A 27,844-nucleotide genomic window follows, 5' to 3' on the forward strand; every position below is an offset into this window, starting at 1 on the left:
TTTATATCACTTTCATTATTTTGAAACATTACTAGCAACTTCTCGATCTTTTCCTGCTGCAATTCAGATGTTTCTCCAACTAGCAGTTGTGGATCAGAATTTATACAACCATATAACAATTTTCGTTTCTTTGTTGATACTTCTAGAGTACCACAAAGTGGTGTACTAATAGCTTTTGCTCTTTTAAAATTGTCAATTCTACACACCAGTTGTTTGAGGAGAGAATCATATCCACTTCCTACAACCTGGGAATTAATCTCATCTCTGAAAGACTTTGGGTATGCAATCACCATTTGTCGGGCTATTTCTGATACATGTTTTTTTGCTGGACATTTGCTGACTTCCAGGATCTCAGAAGCAACAATGCGGACCAACTGTCTTCTCTCAGAGCAACTTGGCCTTTCGCCATTTTGCAACTTTTCCATAAAACTTGCAGGCATTTTTTACCATGGAACATCAAAACTATAATGCCAGTCATGGTCATAAAACGAAGTTTCACAGCTACTGTCACCTAGAAGATAAACCAATGTCCACAGGTTACAGGATGAACACTTTTCATGCAGCTGTAATTTTTTGGCAAAATTGCCTATTCCCAAGCTGCAGATTTATTGAAGTTTAATAACGGACAAACAGAGATGGCATGGGACTTTGTGGGTTGTTCATGTGCCACTATATAGAGTATGCATTTAAAGTGGTGCACAGACTTGTTTTATGTCTGCAGTGCATTATTGTCAGAGGGGAGACTGTTGTGCATTTTTCACAGGGACCGCAGGACCACAGTGCAACAAATCACTAGCATGAAATGGGCACATTTAACGTGTTGCTGGTGATTTGCTGTACTGTGGCCCTGTAGTTGCTCTGAACAATGCACAACAGTCTTCACACTCCGCTGGTATAAGCTGCTGACTCAACTGGAGACGGTTTGGCCATTCATGCACCAGGTAATCACCACAGTGGCACATGTACGGATCACAATGTATGCAATTTCCAAAATCAATGTTTTGAGGCCCCGTGCCATCACAGTTTGATTTGTACCATCGAACTACACTAGTCAAAATTTTAAGAGGATCAAAACCTTTCATGATAGTTGTCTTAAAACCAATACCCAAAACTCTTCAAATGTTGACTAGTGTACAATAAATCTGCAGATTTGTATACATATACACTTATACATATACAAACTCGATTCCAAAAAAGTTGGGACAGGTAGCAATAAGAGGCCGGAGAAGTATGTACATTTAACTTTGTATTATGTACATTTAACTTTTTCGGCCTCTTATTGCTACCTGTACCAACTTTTGTGGAATGTGTAGCTCTCATGAAATCCAAAATGAGACAATATTTGGCATGACATTTCAAAATGTCTCACTTTCAACATTTGATAGGTTATCTATATTCTATTGTGAATAAAATATAAGTTTATGTGATTTGTAAATTATTCCATTCCTTTTTTTCTCACAATTTCTACAGTGTCCCAACTTTTTTGGAATCGGGTTTGTACATATACATATACATATATCGCTCTGAGAACTGCACATGTGGCACAATTTGTTTGCCAGGCATGCTAAAGGCTGGGCATGCTCACATTGCAAATTATATGTATATGAATTACAAGAATTGACAAATTACATGTTTTGCTTTCAAAATGTTTGTGGATTGTTTAATGTTGTATCAGCGTTTTACTCACGTCTTCCACTTGAAGAGCTGGAAGGTGAAATTGAGCATCCAGGAGCAGGTGAACCTGATGCATCAGAAGTGTATTCAGCAGACAAATCATTGGCAGTGTTTTGCAGAGTGGAAGCAATATCTACATGGCATAAACAAAAAACTGCATTAAAAACCATACTGCAGAAAAAAGAAACACATTGACATACTGTAATACAAGTAAAGAGTACAGCTAACAGAGTACAGAATGAAAGAGACTGGGGTGTTGTTTTTCCAGTTCATCTAATTGTATGCATGTACACAAGTCAACATTTAAAGTGGATCAAACCTTTCATAATAGTTGTCTTAAAACCAATACCTGTTCTTGTGAACTTAATGAACTTTTTGATCTGCTTCAAATGTTGACTAGTGTATATGTAAAAACAACCATTGATTTGAAAACTTACTTGGGATTTGGGCTATTAGTTTTCTTGCTTCAATCGGTCTCAGAAAGCCACCTAGATCATCATCTTTCAAAAACTGTAGGTCATCTATGGTCTCCACACCTAGGCTTTTCAAACCCTCTATGGCTAGCTTTGAAGTTATAGGGTTTGGGAACACATTCTCAATAAAAGTCAACAATGCATCCATTTCTGTTGGGAGAGGACAGTTTATCCTTTTTACAGATGAACAACGCTGTGCTTCAGAGTAATGACCTTCAGTCCCATAAAACTGTACTCATTTAAGGGATAATAATCCAGACATTCCTCAGCATTTACACAAATTAATTCCTTTGTCGCAGGCAAAATCTCATAAAGTCCATAATCGTGCAAATACACTGAGGGGCGGGGAGTCACAAGGAAAGTCATCTCATCATATTTCACAAAAATTAGCTCAATCTGTCCAAACTGTAAAATAGAATACTCCTCTTCACATTTAAGGCAAATTAAGTTTCCTTTCCTGTACAGGGTACCCTTGTATTCTACTCGTGTTGAAACGAAGTCTGGTTCATTAAGCAAGCTTGTCTCAACAGCTTTGCACACAGCATCACTGTACAAATGAGGAGAGTATGTGGCCAAGTCAACACTTTTAAGCTTTGGTGAAAAAAATGACCGTGAGTGAAGATATGCTTGAAGAAGTTGATGGTTGTGTGACAATGTCTTGCATACATTTTTGAAGTTCTGTGTTCTTCTCACACTTCTTTGAGGGGGCAGAGCCAGCATCAGAATCCAGATATTTGAATTGTGCAAGTCTCCTGTTCAGCTGTGTATATGAAAACCACTTCCTTTTTACAAAGTATTCCAAGAAAATGGCAAGATCAATAGCTACAACGCCTTCAAACAAGTCGTGGCCAAGGCATGGGGGAAGGCCAGGCTGAGCAACATGAAAATATTTGAGAGAGTTGAAAATGGAGTCAAACTTCAACCCATTTACAACATTTTCTTCGGTCGTCCTTAGAGTTTCCACTGCCGCCTTATAGGACTCAACTGTGCGATTGGGAAAGTCTAAACACACATTCTGAAGTTCACTGCGAGATACCAAGCAATACCTACAGCAATGCTTGGCAGTACTGAAGTTCTGTGAGTAACCACCGATGCAGTGGGACCCCAAATTATCACCGATAATAGCCACTATTGTTGCACGTACTTTCACGAGTTCACACTAACATCAAATTAAATAGAGTAAATATTATGCGTATTTGGCGTGCTGTCCGGGGGAGGGCTCCGGGCTCGGAATTTTGCCCGAACCCAGAGTACCCCCCCTGATGGAAATAGTCTAGAACTAGACTACATATATTAATTTGATGTCTTATGTGAGTTTAATTAAGTGAGGAGAAGGGGTGGTGGAGGGATGCTAAGAAACAGTCAACGACAGGAAGGTAAATCGGCTGTCTATATACGCCTCCTATCGTTGATTTTTTAATGAGCTACTCTTGTGTTCAATTAGGTTTAATTATCTGGGTCTGCTCCACTTAACAGTTTTAATTTCCTGAATGTGTTCCTCCTGAAATTTGTTTATAAAACATCAATTCACGAGTTCACACTTACATCAAATTAAATAGAGTAAATATTATGCGTATTTGGCGTGCTGTCCGGGGGAGGGCTCCGGGCTCGGAATTTTGCCCGAACCCAGAGTACCCCCCAAAATGCAAAAACAGAGGACAGCCACCAAAACCCCCCCCAAATACGCAGATAATTGGTAGGCTGGCGTTTTGATGAGCCTGGTTGCTTGGCCCGGAGGGCCTGTTGCTTCTGATGGGAGCTGCTCGCGGCATTGGGCAGACGAGCCCTACTGGCTGATGGCTGGAAGCAGCCTTAGTTTTGAACGACTGGTCAGGAAGGCTCTTGCAACATCCGATGGGAGGCCAATGCTCACTGTATCAGATGGAAAGCTTTAGCGGCCGATAAATGAAACCAGCATGGTTGGAACTACAGTTTGGGAAGGCTCTTGCAACATCCAATGGGAGGCCAATGCTCACTGTATCAGATGGAAGAACCCTACCGGCAGATAAAATAGGAGCAGCAAGGTTTGGAACAACTGGACGGGAAGGCTTTGCAACATCCAACGGGAGGCCAATGCTCACTGTGTCGGATGAAAAACCCTACCGGCCGATGATGAAAAGCAGTATAGCTTGGAACGACTGGTCGGGAAGGCTTTTACGACATCCAATGGGAGGCCAATGCTCACTGTATCAGATGGAAAAACCCTACCGGCCGAAAATGAGGAGCAGCATGGTTTGGAACGACTGGTCGGGAAGGCTTTTACAACATCCAATGGGAGGCCAATGCTCACTGTATCAGATGGAAAAACCCTACCGGCCGATAATGAGGAGCGGCAACTGGTCGGGAAGGCTTTTACAACATCCAATGGGAGGCCAATGCTCGCTGTATCAGATGGAAAAACCCTACCGGCCAATAAATGAGAAGCAGCATGGTCAGGAACTACCTGGCCGGGAGGACCCGTGTTGCCTCTGACGGGAGCTCATAGCACCTGGCGGAACGGGCCCTACTGGCTGGTAAGTGTGGAGCAGACAGAATTTGGGGTGACCGATCGGGAAGGCCTTTGCGTCATCCAATGGGAGGCCAATGCTCGCTGTATTGGATGGGGAATAAAAGCCCTACCGGTCGAAAAAGAGGAGCATATGATTTATTCCGCCCAACCAGAGGGACACCCTACTGGCTGTAAACGGAGGGCGCGCTGTTTGAAACGGCCGGTCAGGAAGGCTCAGGCCGCATCTGGCAGGGGAGATCAATACTCGTGACGACAGACAGGTGAGCCCTACTGACCGATAGACGGGGCGACGCAATTTAAAAAGAAACGACTGACCGAGGGGGCCCACCCAGCCTCCACCAGGAGCATTTTCTGGCTTCAGGGGAGTGGGTCCTATCGGCTGACGGCACGGTAAAGGAGAATTAGAACACCCGGCCAGGAAGCTCTCGCCGACATCAGATGGGAGCTCAATACTCGCTGTATCAGATGGGTAAGCTTCGCTGGCGGACAGGTGGAGGGTAAAGCATGCAAGTTCGCCCAGGAGAGCTTTTGCAGCATCCGAAAGGAGATCAATACTCGCGGTTTCGGGTAGCCTCGCTGGACGGCGGAAAGCAAAGTGGATAGACATAGACCTGGAGAGCTCTGTGGTGTCCGAAAGGAGATCAATACTCACGGTATCGGACAAGCAAGCCTCGTTGGATAGAAAGAGAAAAAGATTGATAGCGACTTGGAGGGGCCTCGCGGCATCCGATGGGAGAACAATTCTCACGGCATCGAAAAGGCATCCTCGCTTGTCAGGGAAAGAAAAGATGGAAGCTGGCCTGGAAGGCTTCCACGGCATCCGACGGAAATCAGCTCAAGGTGTCGGATGAGTGGGCCACGCCAGATGAAAAATAGGGAAAAGGAAATAGCCACTATCCAGGAGAACTCTTGCAGTTTTCGACAGGAGATCAAGACTCGCTGTGTTGAACAGGTGAGCCTCGCTAGATGGAAAAAAGAGAAAGATAGGATAGGGTTTTTATAAGGGTTGTTATTTAATAAGGGTTTGGTGAGCTTTCTTGGTGTGGTATCGGTCGGTCCTAATGTAGCTTTGAAAAGCGTGAGAAGACCATCTCCCGAGAGCTTGGATCTGCTGCTGGGAGAGTCCTTTTTGCGCTGCAGTTGTTGCCGCCCCAATGCGGAAGGAGTGGCTAGAAAAGTTTTGCGCTGAGATGCCTGTTTGCTGGAGAACAGATTTGAGCTGCTTTTGGAACCAGAATCGTGTGATGGGTTTGTTAGAGGAGTCTACAAAGAGGGGTTCAGACAGAGATTTAGCCTGAAATCTCCTCATTTGGAGGTATGCAAGAACAGTTTGGAATGGTTTTTAACTTGGTCTGTCTTGCTTCGCTTGATTAAGTATGATATGGTTTCATCGTCAAGTACTGATAAGTCTGAAACAGTGGGGTGGACTTTGTGGTCGAATTTGGAGGTGATTGCGATTTCTGAGCATCTAAGAAAGCCTAAGAAAGCCAAAGAAAGCCAAGATAAACATGGTATCCAGAGTGCGGGCTGTGTCAAGGGGTTGATATCCTGTACGAAGGGTATGAATGCATTTTGTGAGTAAATCTAGAGTTATGGGTTGTCTACTGTCAGGGCGGGTGGGTTGTGATCGCTGAATTCCTTTGATCAGGAGGGAGGTTTGGGAGTTTTGATCTCCGGAGATGAAGTGCCATAAATTAATTTGTGGAAAAATTGAAGACCGCTCAGGTAGCCTTTGATGGACTCAACTTGGAAACTCTTAATATTGTTGAGATAGGAGATAAAAGAGGTAATTGAGAGGAGAGAAAAATCAGGGAACTGCAAGCTATATGAGAAGTGGAAAGCTTTAAAACATCTCCAAGCTGTCACATATGATTGGATTGTTCTGGGGGAAACTGCTTGGAGGATACTGTTGAGTGATGCGTCCAAGAGGGGTTTTAGCGGGTGATTTATGGAAATATCAGTTCTGAATAGTGAGGTACTGGAGTTAGGAAAATATCCGCCTCTGGAGCCAATGTCCTGAATTTCTGAAACAGAAAACGAGACAGAGAGTCAGCAATTAGGTTTTCGGACCCTGGGACATGTTTTGCAGTAATAATAAATTGATCACGAGCAGAGATCCAGATGACACGTCTTAGAAAGGGCATTAGAGCAGGTGAATGAGAGCGGCCTTTATTAATGCACTGTACTGTTGCCTCGTTATCGCAGTGCACAAATATGCTACTAGCCATCCATTCTTTCCCCCACAAAAAGCCGCGACTACAAGAGGGTAAAGCTCAAACAGAGCTGAGGACTGTAGCATATCTTGGAACTGTGGTGGCCATGGAGACGCGAACCAGCGTCCTTGATAGAATCCCCCAAAGCCGATTGAAGAGGCTGCGTCTGTGAAAAGTTGGATGTCAACAGGGGAAGAAACGAGATTGTTATAGAAAAGACAAGCCGTTCCACTGGTTAAGGAATATTATCCATAGCCTAAGTTTGTCGCGACACGCCGTGGTTATTGGAATTTGGTCCTCCAGCGCGTGAACCGAGGATGCAAGTGAGAGAAGATGTGAGATGAAAGGGCGGCCTTGCGGAATGATGCGCATTGTGAAATTTAAGTGACCTAGCAGTGATAGGAGTTCGTGTTTAGAACGGTGGGAGTCATCTAGAAAAGTAGGTGCGATGAGAATTATCCGATCTATTTTCTCTATAGTATGTCGAAAATCTTGGGGCTGCTTTTACAACCGAACGGCGAAGTAGAATTTCTAACACATTGTGGAAATATGTTTTCATCATTTCAAGTTCGTCTTATCACTGTATGAGGATGTGATTGACTATTTATGATTGAAGTATTTATTTATTTTATTTTTATTTATTTAATGAGGACACATTCAGAGTTCAAATAATACACACATAATAAAAAGAACAATTGCTGGAAAAGTGCACTTACACACTGTAATTGTCTTACACACTATATTTAACAGGTATTGCCTGTTGTTTGTAAATGAAAAAGTTATAGTGCTTTATCCAAAATAATTAAATAATGATAGCAAAAACAAGGTGCAAAGCAGTTTTAGACAGAGGTTAAGTTACCATATGCAGCTTGACTGTCTCTTATAATAGGTTTGAATTTAGAAGAACACTCTGCCTAACTTTGTTAGGACATTGTATTTAATTTGTAAACAAGGTGATAAAGATAAAAGTGACGTAGCCTAATCAAACTACAGCAAAGGTGAAGCAAGCGACTCCTTTTGAATCGCTCTAGCGGTTCTCGAATCTCAATTTCGTTCTCGTTGTTGAGTCAAGAATCGGTTGCTGCGGTTTTCGGATCAGCAGTACACTGAACCGAGAACTGTTTATTTCGGACATGTCCGATTGAGAACCAATGAGCTGATGATACTGAGCGACTGACTGCACGGCGAGTCTCTCTGAACCGAACGAACATTTGCTGATATGAGCGCGTGTCTGTGAAACGACTCCGACATGAATGAGAAGTAAATCTGGCGAACCGTATTTATTTAATTACAAAAACATAGTAAGTGGATCGTGGTTTCTGCACTGATGAAAACTGATTTATTGATTTTATAACTGTAAAGATCGTTTGCAACACTGCATTTGTTTGGATGCTTTAGATGTAAAACTTTGTAATAAACTATCAGATTATGATGATATTTTATCTGACTGATGTTATGATTACTGACTTTATATATTTTAATGTGTAAAGTGTGTTTATCCAGCCCGCAATAGACATGACGTAATTACGTCCTTGTGAAATGACGTCATTACGTTTGAGCGCAAAAGAACTGGTGAACCGATTTTGATCCGGTTCATTGGACGAACTGTCCGAAAGAACCGGTTCGCGGAAAAGAACCAAACTTCCTATTACAACCGGGCAGGGAAGGGAAGGGTTAATCTTAGAACATAACACAGTAGCATGTGCTATAGACCTGCCGACTGCACGCGAAATATTCCTGCAGCCTAGAACCTCCTGCTGTGGAGGTCCGTGTCGAGAGCGACCCAGTAAACGCACTTGTTCCACTGGGTTAGCCGCACGGCACACTTCTCAGAGAAGAGTTTGTGGTATGTGTAAAAATGACCTCCTCCATAGGACAGCGCGAGCTCGGCTATGATTGCCAGATAATCATTCAGCTCGCGGCGCCTTTGGGGGAAAACTGAACATATGATGTCCGTGAAACGGAAAAAGCAATCGAAAATTCAGGAGAAGAAAGTAAGCGGGATGAATGTGGGTTGGGGTTTTTTAAAGTGACTGAAAAGTCCCCGCAGTTTATTTGACGGTTTATGTCTGACACAGGAAACAGAGAGAGTGATGACAAATCAATGTCCAAACCTGCCAGGATCTGAGCCCTGTTTTGGGCCACTGGAGGCAGCTCAGAGGAAACAGCGTTAGCTGGGACAGGCATCTGTGTTGCTGTGAGGAGAGAGAATGAAGATTTAGTTTGCAGAAGGCGGTTGGAAGAGAGAGGAACCGGGGCTGCGTCTGGAGCTTGGAAGGAAAGAATGTTAGGGGCATGAGAAAGAGAAGGACGCATCTGAGACGTATGCTCTTGTGCTGCTGGTAGAGGTAGCCCTGCGTTTGCTGGAGCTGCAGGCCACTGAAAAGAATGAGTGTTAGTAAATTGTTGATATCTTGGAGCTTGGACCGCTAGCAAGCTCGCGCTAGCATCTGCGGTGGGAGCTGGAGGCCACTGAAAATGCAAAGGATTAGGAACTGGAGGAGGAATGAGCTGAGAGACTGAGAGGAGACCTGTGGGCCCAGCCCCAAACATCTCTGCGCCTGTAGAAGTCCATGCTAAGAAACAGTCAACGACAGGAAGGTAAATCGGCTGTCTATATACGCCTCCTATCGTTGATTTTTTAATGAGCTGCTCCACTTAACAGTTTTAATTTCCTGAATGTGTTCCTCCCGAAATTTGTTTATAAAACATCAAATGTCACCTGAAGATGTCACAAATCCATGCTCTTCAAGTTCTTTGACATCTGCCAACAACTTAGCAAACATCTTGGTTTGACCAAAATAGTTAAAGTCTCTCTCATGACACAAAAGTGATAACTGAATGTTATCAATGCATGATCTGTAAAATGGCTCAAAGTTGCCAAGTGTAAAATACACTCCAATCATTTTGTGTCTTTTTTTAGCTGACCCAAGAGGATTCACAATCTCAAAGGTATCCTGGTACAAGATAAGTTGAATTGTAATCTCAGGCTGCTTAAACAAGTCATTGGATTTGAATACAGAGCCATCACAGATGTCAGAGAACACAGAAGACTGTACATGCTGATGTTTGGCACACTGCTCCCACACCACTGGGTCTATTAACATGGTTTTTAAAGTGTTCTTCAATGGAATATACTGTGCATTACGTTGGTTTCGGTTCTCATCACGACCAAGATACATACTTTGTGGATGCACGTACGAAATTTTTTTCTGATAATACTGTCTTCTTTGGTATTCTGTGGAAAGTAATGAATTACAAGCTGAATGTAAATCTTGGCCTTGCAAAGTCTGCACCACAGATTCAATATCACATTGTGAGAGGGCCGTTTTTGACTTGAGTATTTCCCTGAACATCTTCTGTGTGTACTGATGACAGATATAATTTAATCCACTGAATTCCTCCACAATCATCTGAATGGTTGACGATGGCACCAGGTATTTGGCTTGTAGCTGCATATAAAACAGGCAGAGATTTTTCATGTACAATGACTTTGCGTTACATTTCGTCAGTGAGTCTGTGAATTCACTTTCATCAACCTCATCCTCAGTAACATCAAAAAATGCTGAAGAAGGTTGCTCAGATAAAGTATCCATAATCCGTAACTGTGCAAATGTAGAAGTCCTGTGCTTTCGTGAAACATGGGCAGTGAAACTTGATCTTAAACTGAATTTTTTGTCACATTTTTCAAAAGGACAACACACCACCTCTCCCTTGGATAAATGTGACCTGAGATGAGAAAGGACATTGTTCATGTCTGTAAATTGTTGTTGACAGTCTGTATTGTTGCAAACAAACGTGCCCGTCGAATCATCAAAATGAGTATGTGGTCTTTTGTGATGGCGATAAACATGAGCTTTGAGAGTATTGTATTTTGAGAATTTACATTTGCATTCTGGGAAGCAACATGGAAATTGAGCATTTGCTTCATGTCTGTGAATGATTTTATGATTAACATATCCCTTAACTGTCTTCAGAGAGCAATCACAAAATTTGCACGAATACATCATCATCCATGTGGTTAAAGGTAACACACCTCATAAGATGAAATCCGTTGTCCATGCATATGAGTGTTCTTAAATGATTGTGAAAGGCAAGCAACCTTCTAAAACACCAACAACACGTCCCAGCCAGCACAGTCATGTGGGGCCCATATGGGCGTCACCTGGGCTGTCTAACTGGGGCCCAGCCAGTTTTGTCCTCAGTTTCCATGTAGGCCCCACATGGGCTAGCCCAGATGAACTTAACACTGCTCAGTGTGCAGCACCAGTGTCTCAGTGGGAAACACTGTCTCCTCACAGCAAGAAGATCCTGGATTGAATCCCACGATTCTCTCACGATCCAAAGATGTGTGAATTACAGATGCTAAGTTGTCTAAAGTGTCTAAAGGTGTGAGCTAAGTTTCTTTTATTTTCCTGATTTCTGGACAAACACACACTGTCTGTGAGTTGCTTTGCAATTACAAATGGAAAATATGTCCACAATTTGAACTAGTTTTTAACCCTGAGGTTCCATGAGCGTCTATATCGGACGTGCAGAACACGTCAAAAACAGACGTCATAAAAACTTTCATTCTGGCTCCTCAGTGGACGTCTTTTCAACGTACACCTTTGCTCAGTGGGAATTATCAATAAAAACTAAGATAACAGAAAGTCAATCTAATAGGTAAAAAGGGAAGCTGATAATGCTTTTGTTAAGTTGTGTCTGAAGTCTGTTGTGTTTCTCTGTCCTTCAGTGATTCTGCTTGTTATCATCAGGAGTCTTCAGTAATATTCAGTCATTACTCTATTAATCACTTAATTATCTCATTAACTCCAACACTGATTCAGTTACATTTAACAGCCTGTAGTGTGCACACTGAGCAGTGTTCAGTTCATCTGGGCTAGCCCATGTGGGGCCTACATGGAAACTGAGGACAAAACTGGCTGGGCCCCAGTTAGACAGCCCAGGTGACGCCCATATGGGCCCCACATGACTGTGCTGGCTGGGACAATACTGAAACCTAGTACTTTTTAATGCAACTTGCATCAAACATTAAGAATAAGATTTAAAAACGTATGTGATTAGCCATTGTAATTGTATTCACCTGTTGCCAATTAACTTTTAAATTACGTTGGATGACAAGTTAACAGATTTTTTTAAACACTTACCATTCACCACTCAACATCGAGGTCCGTGATTGTTTTGTGTCTTTCTGTTATATATTGCATTCATACAGCAGAATATGTTGTCTAAACGGTCACGTTTACACACAAAGCTACTTAACAGAAGCACGTTTCCCGACCAAAACAAAAACACAGGGATTTTTTCCTTGAGGCATGCTTACTGTTTTGGAGCCATGATGTGCCACCTGCAGTTAACAGGCTGCTGCTTTGTCTCTTGGCTGATGCCGTTGGGCCGAGGGCAATGATTGAGAAGCAGTTTGACCAATGGCGTGCGTGAAGGCGGGACTTAACAAGAAAGGTCAAAACAGTGCAAAAACGCACACCAAAAAATGTCTACCATAGAAAGCAAAAAGGGAAATTTCCTGCGACATTGTGAGGTAATCATACTGGGTAAATATGCTGGTATGTAATATTTAATATAAAATTTTAATCAACAAGTGTTATTGTATTTACGTTGTTTCTGCTGTGGCAGTGCACCCTTGGCCTTGTCAGTGGGTGAGGTCACATCACTAAACTGTCTGAAGAAGTAAGGTGTCGTGGACCATCATAAAATTTGTAAGTGCATTACATATTTAAAGAACAAATATTTTTAGTAAAAAACTATAATTTTTTTATGTAAGAAACGCAAGAACATCTAAAAAGAGTAACATGATCAGACATGATAATGAATATAGATATGTGATGTATGATATATAACCATTTTCTCTCTTATTTTTTAAAGGCATCAACATGGAGATTGAATTGGAGACCATTGTTCTGTTCGAAGTGTAGTTTGTGGAAGATGAATGATGAAATTAGTTTGAATTGTCAATGTTGTATTTTAAGCATATAAGCAATGTTTAGATGATGGTACTGTAGCACTGTTTAAAGTTTTTAATATTATTGTTATTTACAATGGAAACTACTGTAACAGAAGAAAATAAAGAGGGACAAATACAAATGATTTTCTCTAATAACTTTTTGTGTGACATATAACATACATTTCATGAATATAAAATTATCTGTAAGCCATAATCAAAATCAAAATGCTGTACATGCCTTTCAAAATTATGGTCCATCACAGTTAATTTTTTCAAATAATGGTCAACACATGTTATTTTAAATAACGGTCAACACATGTTATTTCAATTTACAGTCAAACTCTGTTAAATAATGATTAAAACATGATTTCAGTTTACAGTCAAAACATGCTTTATGAAGTAATGGTATCAACATGTCATTTATATCTACATTCAAATCATGTTTAGTTAAACAACTGCTACACCATGTTTTTACTTTTACAGTTAAAACATGTTTTATTAAATAAGGGTTTAAACATGTTACGTGAACTTACAGTCAAATAATGCCATTACATTTAATGGTCTATGCATATATTTGCAATTATACAGACAAAATATGTTATTTCAGATTACGTTTTAAACATTTTATAGTACTGTATGGTCAATGTTCTTTTTTCATGTTGCTGTGTAAACATGTTACTTCAGTTCATGGGGTTTTACCGTTATTTTCATTAATGGCAAACGTTTGGCACCCTGTGCTGCCATGCATTTGCTCGTTTTTTCTGTGTTTTTTTTTTACAGTGTAGGTTGTATTTTTTTAAACAGAATGAATATTTTGGAAGTGAAATCTGAGAGGTGAACATGGATTTTTGAATTTTTAATAATGAAAATGTGTGTGAAATATTTTGAATTGAAATATTCACATCTTAAATAGACAACCATGTTGAATTTCAGCCCATAAAAATGCAAGCTCTAAAAATACAATGAATTAAAATACAAGCACGTTTTTCAAGTAGTGCAATTCAACAAGCTTTTTGTTTCAAAACATTTGCCATTATTTTACTTCCATATTAACAATCATAATAAATTAGTATAAAGATGTGGATCAGCTGATGCGAGTCTGTCTAACGTGACCTGCCAGAACTAAAGCTATAATTGATTAGTGGATTCTTAAGTCTCAAAGTGTGTGATGTCAAATTTAATTTGTCAATGTTTTGTTTGTTTGTTTTAGATCCACCAAAAAACGTCTCAGTGTCCATCAGTCCATCTGGTGTAATAGTGGAGGGAGATTCAGTGACTCTGAACTGCAGCAGTGATTCAAACCCTCCTGCTCTGAACTTCAACTGGTTTAAAGGAGAAACGTTTGTAAGATCTGGAAGAATCTTCAGCATCTCAAAGATCAGCTCTGATGACAGTGGAAAATACAAGTGCAAGACCATCTATGAACATGGAAGGAAATACTCTAATGCTGTGACTCTAAACGTCATGTGTGAGTTAATGATCATCTGCACATTGTTCACATCTACATTTACAATTTTCTAATATTTAATGTGAATTTGAAATGTTTGTCCTTTTCAGACTCACCCAGGAGCGTCTCAGTGTTGATGAGTGGATCTGGTGTAATAGTGGAGGGAGATTCAGTGACTCTGAGCTGCAGAAGTGATTCAAACCCTCCTGCTCTGAACTTCAGCTGGTTTAAGGAGAATGAAACCTCAGCTGTTGGATCTGGACAGAGTTTCAGTGCACTACAGAGTGGACGCTTCTACTGTCAGGCTCACAATCAACATGGATCTCAGAGATCAGACGCTGTAACTGTCACAGGTGAAGCTTTTATTAACACACTCCTGTATCTTCACATCATTCATCAGTTTGGAGAGTTAATCATGAGGATCTTCCTCTTTCAGTTCATCATGGGGCTGGGAGGAATGTGATTGTGATCACAGCGGCATCTGGAGGATTATTCTTCATCATCATCTTCATCATCATCATCATCCTGTTTATAATGTGAGTGCAATAAAAAACTGCAGTGATTGTATAAGTTCACTTTTGGTCTGATGTAGAAGAACATGGCTCATTTGTGTTTGATTATTAGTAATCTTTAAAAACAGCATCATATTGTCTCTTGATTTAATACACTGTAAAAAAAAATCCCAATTTTACGGAAAATAACTCTAAATTGTTTACAGTATTTTCCTGTAATTTTGAATTATGTTTAAAACTATGTAAAATTACAAACAATATCTGTAAATAAACAACTTGACTGTTATTTTAAGGATTATATCATTAATGACAAATAACAGTAATTCTCATTTTTATAAAGGAAAATTACTGTATTATTTATACAGTATTTTTCTGTTTTCATAAATTACATACAAATTAATGTAAAATTACAAAAAATATCTGTAAATTAACAACTTGACCATTATTTTATCATTAATGACAAATCACAGTCATTCTCATTTTTTTTTACAGGGAATTAATGTATTATTTATACAGTATTTTTCTGTTTTCGGTTTATGTCCATACTAACAATTTAACATTAATAAGATTTACTTTAAAATTACAAAGAATAGTTTCACTGTAAAAATAAAATCGTAAAAAAAATGTTAAATGACTGGCAGCTATGGCTGCCAAACAAAAACTGTAAAATTAAAGTAAAATATCTTAATTCAAATAAAGTGCAAAAACTTTAGGTAAATTTACATTAAAAGTTTGAGAGAAAACTGTTATTTTACAGATTTTTCCTTATTTAAATTAAGATAATTTACGTTAATTTTATGTTTTTGTTTGGCAGCCGTTGCTGCCAGTCATTTGATTTTTTAAATTTTTTTTTTTTTTTTTACAGTGTAGGTGTATTTTTACATTCAAACTGTAATTCTGGATACAAATATAACTATATAGGAAACTAAATATCAAACAATAATCTGTTTATCTGTTTAAGAGTACAAATCTGCACTGCTCTCCAGGTTGAAACTTTCAAGCCTCTGCCCACACCACAAAACACCACTTGACCAATGAATTAAATATAACCGCAAATAAAAATAAATATACACATTTGCTAACTGTAGTTTTAAACAAACATTATTATTTGTAAGGTTATTTGCTGTCTTAACGTGTTCACTTGAGCGTGATTGGTCAATCTGAACGTCATAGAAATCTGGCCAATGACAGTGCGCGCCTTCTACAGATCAAATTTGAAAATACACCCGTTGCCGTTGGAGTGCTCTGCTCGCGCGTGCGTTTTAATCTGCAAAAGGACTGCTTCGTCGGTCCTTTAATGGCATCACATGGATCATTTTACATCTGTTAAAATCTTATTTTGGACGAATTTTGATTGTGGGATGTCGACTGAGAACGAAAAACATGGATATGAACAGACATTTAAGTTACCGATGGCGGACAACAGACGGCAGAAGGTAAAAAATCCCTTTATATTTTTTCTACTGTCACATCAACATATATAGTGTATTAAAGTTATATGCTAATCGCGAATAACTTGCATATTCTGTTTCTGTGTTTTGTTATGTTTTAATACTTTTCAGCTAGGACTGGGCACTATGACGATGATAGTGACTATCCAATACTGCACACAATTATCTCAAAATCCCTGCCATGTGAGGTATTCACTTGATTTAAACAGTCAGTTATGTTTGAAGTAACGTTAGAGTTAAACAGTTCAAGTTAAAGGGGCTATATGCAACTTTTTCCCCAAAATAAACGGAATAATAGCCTTTTTATTTTACCATTTATGACTCAAACATCTCCTGATGAGCATACTGACACCTTGTCCGCTCACAGTGGGTGCACCTATAAGCCTGTATCCTATTTTTCCTATTTTCTGGCGGGTCGTCTTTTCCCGCGCTGTCTGCGGATGTGACGTCACCACCGCTGCGAGAGCGAGCAGAAAATGAGAGCAGTTCTGTTTTTTGGCCACAGGTGTTAAATTTCAGAAAAACGCATATAGCCCCTTTAACGTGGGGAATCCCGGATGCTTGTCATCGTGCTTTCGTTCTTAAAGGGGCAGCAGCTTAATAAACCGTCCATTAATTTGAATCAAACAACAAAAGACTAGAGAAGACCTTCTGCGTTTTAAGGAATCAAGTGATATTAATGCATATAATATCATGCAGTGAAGACTAAGCAGTATTATTATGTAGTATTTCTTAATAAAATATCTATAAAATAACTATACTGTGATATTGTTATTGTGAAATAAAATTTCTCATGTATGAAGAATAATATGGTCATAATGCCCATCCCTACTGTCAGCTAGTTTTAAGATCAAGCTTGTCATAAAAGTAAAGGAGTTATGGAATGAGTAATGTTAATCTGAGAACACTGTCATGAACACTCATTCTGCAGAGAGGACAGGAAACCACCATCCTTGGACTCTGAAGAATTATAGGCAAACCAGGAGTTTGGATCTACTGTGAAGTTTTTGTATGGACCTGGTGAGTACATTTTGCAAGTCCTTGTCTCTGTCAGTAAGTTGATAATTAATATTAATGTTTTATCAAACAAATTAATATTCATTTGTGTGTGTGTGTGTGTGTGTGTGTGTGTGTGTATGTGTGTGTGTGTGTGTGTGTGTGTGTGTGTGTGTGTGTGTGTGTGTGTGTGTGTGTGTGTGTGTGTGTGTGTGTGTGTGTGTGTGTTTCTTCCCCCCTCATAATCCTGAAGTTTTGGGAATGAAAATCTGCCACATGATCTTCAGAGGAAGTGAGTATTCATGTCATATCCAACATTAATACTATTATGGTACCCTTATGTGTGTGGAAATGTGAACACAGGCAACTCAAGGCACAACTCTGGTTCAAACGTACCTTCTTGAGTTTAAAAGCATAGCTCACTCAAAATGAAAACTCCCTCATCGTTTTCTCACCCTCATGTCTTATCAAACTTGTATGACTTTCTTCTGTGAAACAAAATATTTTGAATAATGTTGGTAACCAAGCTACATTGGACCAAATTTTATGGATAATAATTACCAATAACCATCTCAAAGCTGAGCGGACTCTGTGTTCATATAGCCAGAATATCTCAATGTCAAATGTTGTTTAAAGGAAAGGTACAAAAACAAAATCCTCCCTTTTTAAGGACTTTTCAGTGAATCAATGTCTTTTTCTTTCTTTCTTTTACAGATCCAGCTGATTATTGGAGATTTGGAAAAGGATTGCTTATTATCTGCTGTGTCTGTCCCTTCTGGTGTAGAATCATTGACCTGTTGTATGTTTTGATTTATATTTCTTATTACACTATATAGCTTGGATTCTGAATTAAAAGGTAAATATTTGTCCACATATATTATCAGAGCTATATGCAGCCCTCGGGGGTCAGTTCAATATAGAGGAAAATAATATAAAACTTATTTGGAAAATATAAAGTAAATACAAAACAGTAAATGGCACAATTTGTTATTTTGTTATAAGGTGAAATCGTGACCTCATCATAATATTAGTAACCCTAACTTACAAGAGAAATGCAATTTTTAGTTTTTCAATTCCTCCTGGGGGCTCTGAAGAATTTGTTTACTTAAATTTATATCTGAATAATACAAGTTTTAGAATCAATAGTGAATCCATGACAATCTTGTAAATGTATCAGTTTTGTACTTTTTTTTCAGTTTGAAATTGTATTCAACTTTAAAAATTTTATGACACTGTTCCACTGTTATCTGTATTTGAAATGTATTATGTATTGTATTGTTTACAGACTGTATTTTGTCTTCCAAAATAAAACTGTAAAATTAACACTTTATTGAATGTTTTTTATTGTAATAATCTGTAAAATAACAGTGTTTTTCTGCAGAATTTTTAGTACTGTCACTTTATTGAAGGTGTTTGATCATAATAATCTAGGAAAAATCAGTAAAATAACACTTTAACACTGTTAAAAAATTGTAAATGACTAGCAGCTATGGCTGCCAAACAAAAACCGTAAAATTAAAGTAAAATATCTTAATTTAAACAAGGAAAAAATCTGTAAAATAACAGTGTTTTTCACTAAAACTTTTAATGTAAATTTCTGTAAAATTATTGTTTTTGCACTTTATTTGAATTAAGATATTGTACCTTAATTTTATGGGGTTTTTTTGGCAGCCGTAGCTGCCAGTCATTTACACAGTAAAATCCCCAGAGTTAAATTAACACTGCTCAGAGAACATTTGGTCCCACTCTACAGAGTGTTAAAGTAACACTGAATCAGTGTTAAAGTTAATGAGATAATTAAGAGATTAATTAAGTGATAATTGACCATTAGTGGTGAACACCTGATGATAATGAGTAGAATCACTGAAGGAAAGAGAAAAAGAAAAACACAAGAACTACGACTGACTATTAAAAAGACATTCAATCTCTGAAGATCTCAGCAGAGGAGGATTAAACAACTCCACAAACAGCATTACCAGCTTCACACATTACTAACCAGACTGACTTTATTTCTATCAGATGACTACAGAAGCTCTTATTGAGGTTTAGATGTTGATGTTTTATTGAAAATTAAAGTTGTTTGAAGTTACCATTATTGTGATTAGTGTTTGCTTTAATTGGGCTCTTGACCCTTGACTTGCTAACATAAGTTTTTCTCTGGCTGCTGTAACTGTTCGTTACGGTGAAAATGGCAAGAAAATCTTGACGCCTGTTGTTTATGATACAGTTGTTATCATCATATAGTGCCTTATTTGCTGATCCCCTGAAAGTCATTGATTATAGGAGCATTGTGATTCTAGGGCAGAAGATCCAGCAATGTTATCATCAGAGAAACTAAACAATTATCAAAAAAAAATTACGTAAGATTTGTATTGCGGTTTAATAACACATCACACAATAAGCACTTCTAACTCCTGCGAGTTTTACTCACACACAGAGATCAAGAATCTGCCTATGAATCTCAACAATGGTGACATGCTTCATGCCACAATGCATTCTGGGTGCATCATGCAAAACTCATCTATGGCTCCCAGAATGCATTGTGGCATGAAGCATGTCACCATTGTTGAGATTCATAGGCAGATTCTTGATGTCTGTGTGTGAGTTCATCTCGCAGGAGTTAGAAACGATTAGTGTACAATCGGTTGCAAAACTTATTCAGCTTTTCTGATTAAAACAGTGTTGGATCTTTTCTAAAATCACAATAAAAAAAGTGAATAGTATATTGCTCATACTCAGTCATAAAATCAATGAATTAAATCATTATACAATGATCATATTCTCATCATCGAGCAGCCGACAGCATCTGATTGTGTTTACTCTTGCTATAGCAAACTCAGTTACAGCAGCCAGAGAAACACTAATGTTAAAAAGTCATCAAACTGCCCAACTAAAGAAAACACTGATCACCATGATGGTCACATTAAAAACTAACAATTTTCACAACAAAATCAAACAAAACATTTGTTAATTCTCAATAAGAGACTTCTGACAGAAATAAAGTCAGTCTGGTTAGTAATGTGTGAAGCTGGTAATGCTGTTTGTGGAGTTGTTTAATCCTCCTCTGCTGAGATCTTCAGAGATTTAATGTCTTTTTTATAGTCAGTCGTAGTTCTTGTGTTTTTCTTTTTCTCTTTCCTTCAGTGATTCTACTCATTATCATCAGGTGTTCACCACTAATGGTCAATTATCACTTAATTAATCTCTCAATTATCTCATTAACTTTAACACTGATTCAGTGTTACTTTAACACTCTGTAGAGTGGGACCAAATGTTCTCTGAGCAGTGTTAATTTAACTCTGGGGATTTTACTGTGTACCTTCTTTTTACGATATTTTTTTTTACAGTGTACATTCGTCCATATGCTGTTAATGTCTGTCATTATAACAGGAGGAAACGAAGGAGTGTTAAAACTGAAGATTACAGAATGAAAGAGGTAAATCATCTAAACATGACTTTACAGAAGCAGAAAATCAATCGATCAGCCGTTATCTGTGTTTCTAACTGTAACTGTACAGACTGACGGGAAACTAACATGATCAAAGTCTTTATCAACAGAATCTGGTTTAATTCTAATATCCGGTATATTTGCGATTATATGATGTAAATTGCTTGTCTAATCATTTGATCATCATTAGCATTTAAAGCAGCAGAACTGTATTTTACATAAAATACTGATCCTGTTGTTTTCTGTACATTTATGGCTTATTTCTGTATTTTACATCATTGATCTGATTCCATCTGATGTGACACTTGATCTGAAAAGTTTGAGACAAACCGTTCTAGACTGAGAATCTACACATCAGATCAAACTGATTTACATGTCTTAATAATAATGACTTATGTTCTTGTATTTCAGAATGATCTCTATTCTGGCGTGTCTCAGAGAGTTTCAGTCCATGACGCGCCTCTTTCTGAACCGGATTCAGCCAATGACGCTCCATATGACAGTGTGAAACCCAGAAGATTCAGAGGAAAAACTCCTGAATCCAGAGATACTGAGGAGATCCAGAACACAACTGTCCAACATCACAGAAAGAAAGAGATGAAGAGAGCAGAGGAGAATATTTGTCTGTATGATGATATAAGAGTTCATCAGCCTGATGCTGCCGTGAGGTGAGAAAAAACACCTTAACCAGTACCAACTTAACCAGTACAAAGTTAACCAGTACCATCTTAACCAGTACCAACTTAACCAGTACCATCTTAACCAGTACCAACTTAACCAGTACCATCTTAACCAGTACCAACTTAACCAGTACCATCTTAACTAGTACCAAGTTAACCAGCACCAGCTTAACCAGTACCATATTAAGCACTACCAACTTAACCAGTACCAACTTAACCAGTACCAACTTAAAGGGCATATTGCAGGTACAAATTTTTTCGAGATTAATATATAACCTTGTATGAAAATACCATATGAAAAGGTAATGCAGGATTTAAAATGTTTTAAAAAGACATAAGAGCACAAATTTAGTAGATAAAGTGGCCGTTTCATTGGCCGTTTGTAAAAAGCGTTTTTTTTTCAACATCGCGTCATATTACGTCACAAGAGGGAGTCGCTCGCCGAGCTCTGCGGTGGCTCAGTGCAGAATAGGTTGGTATTCAGTAGAGTCTGTGTATTTTCTATAGTTTTTCTATTCCAATGTATCATTGTCATGGTGAATTATTGTGTCCAGCCTGTCAGGACATCGAGTCCACAGGTTTCCTACAAAAAAAGTTAGGAATTCTGCATGGTGGCGTTTTGTGCAGGTGAAGAGACGGGACTTCACTTCTGCATCTGCCTCGAAACACGCGGTGGTGTGTGTAGTGCTGTAGACCGGAGGATCATCATCCCGGCGATATGATGGAGTCAAACATTGCTATACTCATGTAAAGGCCTGTTCACACCGGGACGATTTTCGCGCGCGTTTATCGCCGACGATTAACGCCTCGTGACTAAACAATGGGCGTCAATGTGAGTGTTCACACCGACGCGTAAAACGCCAGGCGTAAAAGCGTCATTTTTAAAAAAACGCCTCGGGTTCGTTTTTTTATTTTGACGCGGCGCGTTAAAAACTGGCCGACCAATGAGATCAGCGCTTTTGTTCACGTGCCTGGAGCTGCTGAAGTGACAGTAAAACACGACTGGGTGGCGCTCAAGCACAAAATCGGTCTTGCCGAGCACACATTGATACACAGCAAAATCCCCAGTGTTAAATTAACACTCCTCAGTGTACATATGTGTCCACACTACAGGGTGTTAAAAGTAACACTTAAGAAGTGTTAAAGCTAATGAGATAATTAAGTGATTAATTAAGTTATGATTGACCATTAGTGATGAGAAACACAAGAACTACAACTGACTTCAGTCACAGCTTTAGATGAAATCAACTGAAGATAAAAGAACATATTAAATCTCTGAAGATCTCAGCAGAGGAGGATTAAACAACTCCACAAACAGCATTACCAGCTTCACACATTACTAACCAGACTGACTTTATTTCTGTCAGACGTCTACAGAAGCTCTTACTGAGGTTTAGATGTTGATGATTTATTGCAAATAATAGTTTTGTTTGACGCCACCATTATGGTGATCAGTGTTGCTTTAGTTAGGCTCTTCACCCTTGACTTGTCAGCATTTTTTCTTTCTGTCTGCTGTAACTGTTTGTTATGGTGAGAACAGCAAGAGAAACTTGATGATGGCAAGTTGATGATAGATGATGTTGGCTTGTTGTTGGTGATACAGTTGTTATCATCATATGGTGCCTTATTTGCTGATCTCCTTAGAGTCATGGATTATAGTAGCATTGTGACTCTACAGCAGGAGATCCAGCAGTTTTTTCATCAGATAAACTAATCAATGTTTAAAACATGTACACAAGTCTTGTTTTCCGGTTTAATAACACATCACACAATAAGCACTTCTAACTCCTGCGAGATTAACTCACACACAGACATGAAGAATCAGCCTATGAATCTCAACAATGGTGACATGCTTCATGCTGCAATGCATTCTGGGTGCATCATGCAAAACTCATCCATGGCTCCCAGAATGCATTGAGGCATGAAGCATGTCACCATTGTTGAGATTCATAGGCTGATTCTTGATGTCTGTGTGTGAGTTAGTCTCGCAGGAGTTTGAAGTGATTAGTGTAGAATCTGCTTTAAAACCTATTCAGCTCTACTGATTAAAACCAATCTGGATCTTTCCTGAAATCACAGTAAAAACAAAGTTAATCAGTGATTTAAATCACTTTACAATTATCATACTCTTATCGCTGAGCAGCCAATGCATCTGATTGTGTTTACTCTTGCTTTTCTTGCCATAGCAAACTCAGTTACAGCAGCCAGAGAAACACTTACATTAAAATGTCATCAAACTGGCCAACTAAAGAAAACACTTATCACCATGATGGTGACATTAAAAAAGTTTCAACAAAAAATTTTATTCTCAATAAGAGCTTCTGTAGTTGTCTGACAGAAATAAAGTCAGTCTGGTTAATAATGTGTGAAGCTGGTAATGCTGTTTGTGGAGTTGTTTAATCCTCCTCTGCTGAGATCTTCAGAGATTTAATGTCTTCTTTTATCTTCAGTGGATTGCATCTAAAACTGTGGCTGAATTCAGTTGTAGTTCTTGTGTTTCTCATCACTAATGGTCAATCATAACTTAATTAATCACTTAATTATCTCATTAACTTTAACACTTCTTAAGTGTTACTTTTAACACCCTGTAGTGTGGACACATATGTACACTGAGGAGTGTTAATTTAACACTGGGGATTTTGCTGTGTACGAAGAAGAAGTAGTAAGTAGACAAAGAAGAAGATGGGCTGCTAATGCTGCTTGCCAGTTAGCAAAAAGTGTGTGAATGGTTTGGCCATAGACATCATATATCTGTGGTTTTGGCAAGCACGTAAATACTGTCTCTCCTCTTCTTTTTCTGTGTGAGAAGCGAGTGTCAGAAGCGTAAGTGCCGCAGCACCACCTTGTGTACCGGGAGCGCATCTACTGAATGTGCACGTTCACTCGGCGCATCGCCAGTGGAAATCGATTGGGTGTGAACACTCAAGACGCGCCGAAAAACGTCACGAAAAACGCTGGCGATAAGCGCGTGCGATATTCGTCCCGGTGTGTACAGGCCTTAAGGCCGGCTACACACTGGCTGCGTGGTGTGAGCATGCGGCGCTGCTGCTGCTAGGTGAAGTACAGGGAGGGCTATACTTCCTGTTAAACATTAAACTACTGATACAGCAAAGACCACGGGTGCGTCTCAATCAGCTCCTGGTTCAGTAGTCAGGGCACTGATAAGGACATAAGTCAATGGGCTGATCCCTGATCAGTGCCCTGACGACTGAACTAGGAGTTGATTGAGACGCACCCAATGTCGACTGATACAGCAAAGACCACGTCGGCACGAATTTATCGGCTTTAACCAGTATTATCTTAACCAGTATTATCTTAACCAGTACCAGCTTAACCAGCACAGGTCATATAATCTGAGCTTTAACACTGATGTGTTCCTGTTTGTCTGTTTTTTAGGCGATCAGCTGATCAAACTGTGGAAGATGCATCAGTGATCTACAGCAACGTCAAATGACTGATAGAGACCAGCACACACAAAGCCTGTGTGTGTGTGTGTGTGTGTAATTGTTTTTTTTTATATAATTTGACTCTTTTTAAAATTATATGATTAAATACATTAACTTAACCAGCACCAGCTTAACCAGCACTAACTAAACCAGCACCAATTTAACCAGCACCAACTTAGCCAGAAACAGCTTAACCAGCACCAACTTAACATCACTATCTTAACCAGCACCAGCTTAACCAGCACAATCTTAACCAGCACAAGTTTAACCAGCACCAACTAAACCAGCACCAACTAAACCAGCACCAACTTAACCAGCACCAGTTTAACCAGCACCAGGTAACCAGCACTATCTTAACCAGCACCAGCTTAACCAGCACCAACTAAACCAGCACCATCTTAACCAGCACCAACTTAACCAGCACCATCTTAACCAGCACCATTTTAACCAGCACAATCTTAACCAGCACAAGCTTAACCAGCACTATCTTAACCAGCACCAGCTTAACCAGCACCAACTAAACCAGCACCATCTTAACCAGCACCAACTTAACCAGCACCATTTTAACCAGCACAATCTTAACCAGCACAAGCTTAACCAGCACTATCCTAACCAGCACTATCTTAACCAGCACCAGCTTAACCAGCACCATCTTAACCAGCACCAACTTAGCCAGAAACAGCTTAACCAGCACCAACTTAACATTACTATCTTAACCAGCACTAGCTTAACCAGCACCAGTTTAACCAGCACCAGCTTAACCAGCACATGTCATATAATCTGAGCTTTAACACTGATGTTTTCCTGTTTGTCTGTTTTTTAGGCGATCAGCTGATCAAACTGATCAAATATATATATAGTTTGACTCTTTTTAAAATACTATTATGAAATGCATTATAAATGTGCTTATAAATCAAGAATAAAGCATTTATAGCTGTATTTATAACTGCTTACTAACGTCTATTAATGCTTTATAAATGATGAATTGACTATTTACTAATGATTAACTAATGATTGAGTTATTATAAAGTGTTACCGAATCATCAAATGAGTGATAGAGACCAGCGAACAAAAAGCTTTTGTGTGTGTGTGTGTGTGTGTGTGTGTGTGTGTGTGTGTGTGTGTGTGTGTAAGTAATTGTTGTTGTTTTTAGTAACTTGACTCTTTTTAAGATTGTTTGAATTTAATCTGTTGTTATTCAGTAATTTTGGTTTTCAGTTTTGGGTGTAATATTAGAAATCAGACAAGCGATATCTGCACAACTTATCAATATTCAAATGTAAACGTGTTTTATTTTATGTATTCATGTATTTTATAAAGAGTTTCCTCTGTGTGTTTTATCTTGTATGTTTTTAGAACTAGGGCCAGTGCTTCAATAAACCTGATTAACCTTCAAGCCATTCAAGTGTGTGTGTCTTTACTATATTCACAGCACTGGCAGGACCTCTAGTGGGTGATTTGTGAATTATTGATGGGACATAAACAGATCTCCAAATTACATTGACGTCCAACTACTTTTTTCCCTCCTGAAAACAGTTTCTTCTCTCTATAGTCAGGATGGACAGAATCAGAGTCTTTCAGTCTGTTTCAGATATCAGTCAGACAGCGAGGAGAAAGAGGAAATGTTACTATCCACAAAAACATCTCTGTTGCGTATGTAACCCTCGTTCCCTGAAGGAGAGAATGGAGATGTTACATCAGAACGACCTGACGAATGGGGTCTCGCAAGTGAGCCCAATCACCTTTCGAGTTGACAGAGAATGTGGCAAGTGGATGTAACGTCTACGTTCCCTCCTTCAGGGAATGAGGGTTACATACGTACAAAGCTTGCAGAGACTGCAGTACGTTCAGAATAGTGCTGCTAGGATCCTGATGAGAGTTCGAAAATACGATCACATCACACCCATTCTCCATTCACTTCACTGGCTTCCTGTTACCGCCAGGATTGACTATAAGGTCTCCCTTCTAACCCACCAGTGCATCTATGGAAATGCCCCCCCCTATCTGAAAGAACTACTCACACCTTCAACTACAACTCGATCAACAAACTCAAACCGCCTCCTTCTCCCCAAGACAAAGCTCAGCACTATGGGTGATCGGGCTTTCTGTTCTGCCGCTCCTCGGATTTGGAATGCCCTCCCCGACCATCTGAGGGCACCTCAAACTACTGAGACTTTTAAAAAAGGACTAAAAACATTTCTTTTTAGGAGAACTTATGACTTTTAACAATTTAATCTATTAGTATTTTATCCTTCTTAAATGATCTTAACTGTAGCACTTTGAGATTTGTTCCAAATGTAAAGTGCAGTACAAATAAAATTTATTATTATTTATTATTATTATACGTAACTGAGACGTCCCCTTTCAGTCACGTTCTATGTTACGTCAGAATGACTGATGAATGGGGTCCTATGGTAAATGCCAGAGCTGCCTCCACAACCTTGGGGAAGACACGGGGAGAGAGGGACAGCCCAAATGGGAGAACCTTTTAATGATATGCCTGCCCCTAGAAAGTAAAGTGAAGAAATTAAAGGTCCTGTTCTTCGTGATCCCATTTTTCAAACTTTAGTTAGTGTGTAATGTTGCTGTTAGAGCATATATAATACCTGTAAAATTATAAAGCTCAAAGTTCAATGCCAAGCGAGATATTTTATTTAACAGAAGTTCCCTTTCAAAGCCTACAGCGAACGGCTGGTTAGGACTACATCCTGGTATTTCCTGCTTTAATTACGTCAGTAGAGCAGTATGTCGACTAACCTCCGCCCACAAGAACGCGCGAAAAAGGGGGCGTGGTCTTGTTGCTCCCGCGTGGAGAATAGGAAGTGTTGCGTTCGTATAGTTTGTTTGTTGCCATGTCGTCGAGACGCTGTTATTTTCATCCCGGAGTCAAGTCACCTTTGTTTGGCTTTCCCAGGGACGCTGTACTTAGAGATCATTGAGCGCATGCATCCCCGTTATGGTGAGAGGCGTGACCTTTCCGGTAACGTGCGCTCTGCGTGCCCTAAGCTGCTGTCGAATCACAACATGGGA

The 27,844-nt window shown here is 39.3% G+C and overlaps 2 protein-coding genes across 2 annotated transcripts in view; one reads left to right on the forward strand and one right to left on the reverse strand.

The window, feature by feature from the left end:
* Positions 1-26,213, forward strand: part of LOC307124222 (sialoadhesin-like) — a gene marked incomplete at its 5' end in the record, with an annotated part of 42,442 nt that extends 16,229 nt beyond the window's left edge. The window contains 6 exons of the mRNA XM_079813271.1: positions 14,045-14,302; positions 14,392-14,634; positions 14,718-14,817; positions 20,631-20,676; positions 21,100-21,356; positions 24,765-26,213. Coding sequence (XP_079669397.1) covers positions 14,045-14,302; positions 14,392-14,634; positions 14,718-14,817; positions 20,631-20,676; positions 21,100-21,356; positions 24,765-24,822 — 962 coding nt within the window. The 3' untranslated portion in view covers positions 24,823-26,213. The remainder of the gene's footprint in view (positions 1-14,044; positions 14,303-14,391; positions 14,635-14,717; positions 14,818-20,630; positions 20,677-21,099; positions 21,357-24,764) is intronic.
* LOC307124221 (uncharacterized protein) overlaps positions 1-27,844 on the reverse strand; it is a gene marked incomplete at its 3' end in the record, with an annotated part of 717,433 nt that overhangs the window by 315,243 nt on the left and 374,346 nt on the right. The window lies entirely within an intron of this gene.

The sequence above is a fragment of the Gobio gobio genome (genome assembly GCF_949357685.1).
Source record: "Gobio gobio genome assembly, chromosome: 3".
Taxonomy (NCBI): Eukaryota; Metazoa; Chordata; class Actinopteri; order Cypriniformes; family Gobionidae; genus Gobio; species Gobio gobio.